This window comes from Bison bison, unplaced genomic scaffold (assembly GCF_000754665.1).
Source record: "Bison bison bison isolate TAMUID 2011002044 unplaced genomic scaffold, Bison_UMD1.0 scf7180017864516, whole genome shotgun sequence".
In the NCBI taxonomy this organism is placed as follows: Eukaryota; Metazoa; Chordata; class Mammalia; order Artiodactyla; family Bovidae; genus Bison; species Bison bison.
The window spans coordinates 9607594-9612637 of record NW_011495069.1 but is presented as its reverse complement, the minus strand read 5'-3'; the positions used below and the strand labels follow the sequence as shown (position 1 = coordinate 9612637).

The 5044-nt window shown below is 58.0% G+C and overlaps 1 protein-coding gene across 3 annotated transcripts; it reads left to right on the top strand.

Annotated features, from left to right (window-relative positions):
- The first annotated feature begins 411 nt into the window (after positions 1–411).
- CD164L2 (CD164 sialomucin-like 2) lies at positions 412–4410 on the top strand. 3 transcript variants are annotated; one of them, XM_010830130.1, is made up of 6 exons: positions 412–583; positions 1000–1167; positions 1268–1339; positions 1827–1871; positions 3389–3533; positions 4284–4410. In XM_010830130.1, the coding sequence occupies exons 1-6, from the start codon at positions 496–498 to the stop codon at positions 4285–4287; spliced, it is 522 nt and encodes a 173-aa protein (XP_010828432.1). In that variant the 5' UTR covers positions 412–495; the 3' UTR covers positions 4288–4410. The 3 variants fall into 3 exon arrangements, with proteins under 3 accessions (XP_010828432.1, XP_010828431.1, XP_010828433.1); XM_010830129.1 differs by having other exon boundaries at positions 4092–4410; XM_010830131.1 differs by lacking the exon at positions 4284–4410 and having other exon boundaries at positions 3389–3537.
- Positions 4411–5044: the final 634 nt, after the last annotated feature.

The window sequence follows — 5044 nt, the reverse complement described above, 5'->3', positions numbered from 1 at the left end:
GTTGGCAATTTGATCTCTGGTTCCTCTGCCTTTTCTAAATCCAGCTTGAACATCTGGAAGTTCACAGTTCACGTACTGTTCAAGCCTGGCTTGGAGAATTTTGACCTCCGACTAGTCACACACCTTTTCTGAGCCTCAGTTTCCTCACCTGTGAAGTAGGGATAATAACGCAACAGAGTGTTCATGATCCAGCGAGGGAAGGGGACATCCAGGGACCTGGTCGGGCACTCGGAATAGTTCTGGACTCCGTCTTTTTTGCCAGAGCCCCGCCCCAGACCCCCACAAACCACGCCCCATCGGACCCCGCCCCAGACAACAAAGCCACGCCCTCTCACTCGCGTCACTAGCCCCGCCCTGTCTGGGCCACGCCCACCTACCCTAGCGCAGGTTGCCCTGGTCTCGTTACCTACACCCCGGCGGAGCCGAATCCAAGGGGCCACGCCACACCCGCTCTCCGCCGACCCCGACACCCCTCCAGGCCCCGCCTCCGAGCCCATGGCCGCGCCGGGACCCCGCGCCTTACGGGCTGCGCTCTGTGGCGGCTGCTGCTGCCTCCTCCTGTGTGCCCAGCTTGCTGTGGCTGGTAACGCGTGCCCTTCACCCAACTGCTTGCCAGGAGCAGTCTGGGCTTGGGGAGGGGGCGCGGGAGGGGACTTCTCACTTGTGTGCGGGGCTCCTGGGGTGGGTAGAAGGAGGCTCCGACTGTCTGTGGAGCCGTATATAAGGTTCCGGGTGTGAGGCAACTTCAGGTGTAGGGAAGTGAAGCGGCCCCAGGTGAATGGGATGGGGGTGGCTCCTGATATATGCAAAGGGAGGGTGCTCTGGTGAATGTCAGGGAGCTTCTAGGCGTGTGTGCCCATGTGTTTGTGGAAACTCCAGGCGTGCGGTGGGGCTTAGGGGATCCAGGTGAGTGTATGTGTGCAGGGGGGTGAGATCCGTAGTAGTGGGGAAGGGGAACGGTAGCTTGGGTTCCAAGTGTTGCACCCACCTCACGCCCAGGTAAAGGTGCTCGAGGCTTTGGGCGGGGAGCCCTGCTCCGTGTGAACATCTGGCCAGCTGTCCGAGTGGCCTGCAAACAGCTGAAGCCCTGTGAACATTGTGTGGAGGGGAACCGAGCACACAACCTCTCCAGCTGTGTGTGGGAGCAGTGTCGGCCAGAGGAGCCAGGTATGGAGTTAGGCCCTCCCCAAGGTTAGTGCCCCCATTTCTGAACATCAGAGCCTTGGCCCCACTCCCTAAACCGCTTCCCTGCTCCTTCTCCCATCAGGACACTGCGTGGCTCAATCAGAGGTGGTCAAGGAAGGTTGCTCCATCTACAACCGCTCAGAGTCATGTCCAGGTAAGGGGGCTCCCTCTGGCCTAAGTCAAGCTGCGGGGAGGGGGCCGAGGGGTCCTCAGCCAGAGCCCGCCTCCAGTAGGGAATCGGCCTCTCCCCGAGAGAAGACTGTGCCCACAAGCACTGGGTCCAGCGTCAGTTCTGCCTTTAGCTCACTGAGATGTCGCTTCCCCTCTCTGGCCCGTTTCCTCCTCTGAAAATTGGTGCAGCTAGAGGATCTAGGACAAGCATGCAGAGGAAATGGAGGAACTAGCTCTTCTATTTTAAACCACAGTGAGGACTTTGGAAGCTCAGAAGGGAATGGGGGGAGGGCTTCCTGAAGGAGGCAGCGTCACAGATGATGATTAACGGAGAGATGGAGAGAGAGGGCTCCGCTGGTGGAAGGAACTGTATAAACTAAGGCTTAAGAGTGTGCCAGGTGGGCCTGAGATGGGGTCTTGATGGGAAGTGGCAGGGGTCTGGTTTAATTATGGATTTCCTGTCTCTTCAGCTGTGCACCACCACCCAACTCATGAACCGAAGACAGTCACAACAGGTAGGTACTATCTGGGGTAATGGAAGGATAAGAGGTGCATGGAAAAACAGCTGGGGTCAGGCACTGACGTGCTCTGTGACCTCAACCCTGTGATTTCTCCCTCTGAGCCTGTGTCCAACATCTGTAAAATGGGTTGAAGAATATCTCACAAAGTGAGGATTTTATGAGAGGGTGTATAGCACCTCATTCAGTTTCCAATGTATAGAAGGTGATCAAGAAATGATGGTTCCCATCCCTTTTCCCCAACCCCGGTTCTGAGAACTCAGGATGGCCCCCCTCAGGACCTGCTTGGTGCTGAGGGTGTATGTCAGGTTGCCAAGGAGATGTCCTCAGTGACTACCTACTGCAACCTCCAGGCCCAGAGAGGGTCACAAAGCAGGGTCCCAGCCGAACAGAGGCAAGAACCCCACCCTTTGGTTCCCACTGCCCCTCAGGGTCTGGAGGTCAGCAGGCTTGGCAAGGATGGCTGAAGAGGCTCTTGGTTAATTAAAGCCAGAAACATGATCTCAGGGGCTGAATTATTGATGGCTCCTCCTCCAGCTTGAGCCCCAGCTGGGTCTTGTGCAGTTTATTTCTTCCTTCTTCTGCTCCTCTTTCCCTAGTCCCCTTCTCTGGGGCTCCCTGAGCTGCTGCTGGGACCACCCTTCACATTCTCAGATTCCCCTTCTGGGGAAGTGGGATCCAGCCTCTGGGAAGTGGATCCAGCACCCAGCTGGGCCCCTCTCACTGCCCTAGAATGCTCTTCTACCACCAGTCCTGCCCTGCTCTGGGCACCTGGCCCAGGGCCTGAAATCAAATCCCTGGTGGGAGTGGATGGCTAACGTGGCACAGCTGGGAGCCACCTAGATGTCCTGGCAACTGTGGGCCCTGAGGCGGGGGTGGGGGAAAGGGTTGGGGATGCCATGTAAGTCTGGCTCTGCCCTAACGGAGAGGTGACTGTCAGGCCTGGCATTCAGAGCCTGGTTAGTCCCTCCGACACATGTCATCGAGTCTTCATTTATCCCCTTGGTCGAGGGTGGGCCGCCATGTCTTCCTCTCCTCCTTCCCTCTCTCTGGACCCTGGGTGACTCCAGGGTCTCGGGACTTGGGAGTCCTGAAAGGAGACCACGGCATCTACACCTGGGCTTCGAAGCTCAAGACCCAAGGCGGAGAGGGACTGTGAGCTGAAAGCAGTGTGGACGCCCAAGTTCTGGGTCCATCGTCACCCTGTGGGGTCCTGGTGGAAGAGGGAGGCAGGCAGGGAGCTCACTCACCATCTGGGACCTGTAGTCAGGAAGCCCAGAAAGGGTGTGAGAGGCATCAAGCCACAGAGCAACTCAGGAGCGGAGCCAGGGCCGGATGCTATCTGTCCTTCCAGGCACTTTCCAGCCACCCGTAGAATCTGGGTGGAACTTCTGAGCCCTCTGTCCAAGGCTCCCCTAATGAGGACTGGGGGCCTCCCAGATGACCTGTGCCGGGTTTTGGGGTGGGGCTGGGCCCCTGGCCTACAGTGGCCTGCTGTGGCCTCCACCCTGCAGAGAGCCCCTTGGTCCCTGAGGCCCACAGCCCCGGCTTTGATGGGGCCAGCTTCATCGGAGGCGTGGTGATGGTGCTGAGTCTGCAGGCGGTGGCCTTCTTCGTCTTGCGCTTCCTCAAGGCCAAGGACAGCACCTACCAGACACTGTGAGTACCTGGCCCACCGACCCCCTGCACCTGCTTCCCTGTGGCCCCTCAGGTGGCCCTCACTGCCCGTGTGCCGTCTCCTGCATGGGGCAGCCTCAGGGGCCCTAAGGCCCTCTTGGCCTCCTCCATGTAGGTCGCACCACGTCTCCCCGCTCCAGTTGTGGGGTTCTCTCTGCTGGGTGTTGGCCCATGTGGGACTCGGCCCGGGCGCGGCGTCTGAGAGCCCAGCTGAGCCCCTCTGTCTTTGTCCCCTCATGCTGTCAGCAGGGAGGAGAACCAGTAGGTGACAGCCCAGGCCGCCTTCCGCCTGCAGCTCTGTGGCTGCGGGCAGGAGCCCAGGCCACGTGTGCGGTTTGGTTTTCCTCTGAGAAGGGGAGCTGCTCTGAGGCTCCCGTGTGCTCTGGCCCCCAAGTGTGCTGTGGGGTGGATCGCTGCAACCTCCATTAAAGTGTTTGCTCTTCTGCCCGCTGCCTGCTCTCTGCGGGGTGCAGGGGGGGTCCTCAGCCCAACTGAGGTGGGACCACCACCCTGAGTGCCTTCTTTGTCTGGCCTCTGCAGAATCTGACCCCCTTCAGGCCCAGATTCCACAATCAGGGGAAAGAGAATGAAGAGGCTGCCCGCTCTTGGCTTCCTTAAGGGCACTCAGGGTGGGAAAAACTTTGGTCACCAAATTGTGGCCCCTGTGGACACTGAGCAGACTCAGAGCCCCATAGTTGACATCCCTTCTTGTCCTGGGCCTGGTTCGTGCAGATGAGAGCATCCTTCAACCACCTTCTGCCTCATCGTCATCCCTGTGGCCCCCCGCCTGGTACTCGGTCTGGGCCTGGCCTCTTCCCATGGACCCAGCTTGGACACTGCCCCCAATAAAGGAGCTCTTTCCAGCACTGTGCTTTATGTCCCATGTCTTGGGCTGTGTGTGGATTGGATGGGGTGGGAGGTATGGTCCACTGCCCTCTCTTTCATGGAAATTCAGCCTTAAATTAACACTGTCACCTTTTAAAGTATTTTTATTTGCAGGAATTCCCTGGAAGTCCAGTGGTTAAGACTTGGTGCTTTCACTGCTGGAGCCTGGGTTCAATCCCAGGCCGGGAAATTTAAGATCCCACTAGCCTCACGGCCTGGCCAAAAAAATAGTTGTTGTTGTTATGTGTTTAACCCCCTCCTCCACTGCATTATAGAGAAGGGTGCAGAGACTCAGAAAGGGAAACACGCTGGCTTAAGATCACACAGAGTGGAATGGGGCAGGGCTGGGAATTTAATCCAGGTTTTTCTGACTCCAGAATGAACAGAACTTCAGAACTCCTCTGCAGAGGCATCTCCAGGTTTTTTTTTGCTCCTAAATTGGATCTCTGCCCTTGTTCCAAGGTGGAGGTACCCCCGGGACCCTCCCCAGGGTACTTCTGGCCTTCCTTGAATGGGCCCTCCTAGAAAGCACCACCCATGCCCACCTCCCTCTCTTCACCCCCTCAAACCTGGGCCCAGAAGTCTTCTCTAATAACATCTCCCACCCA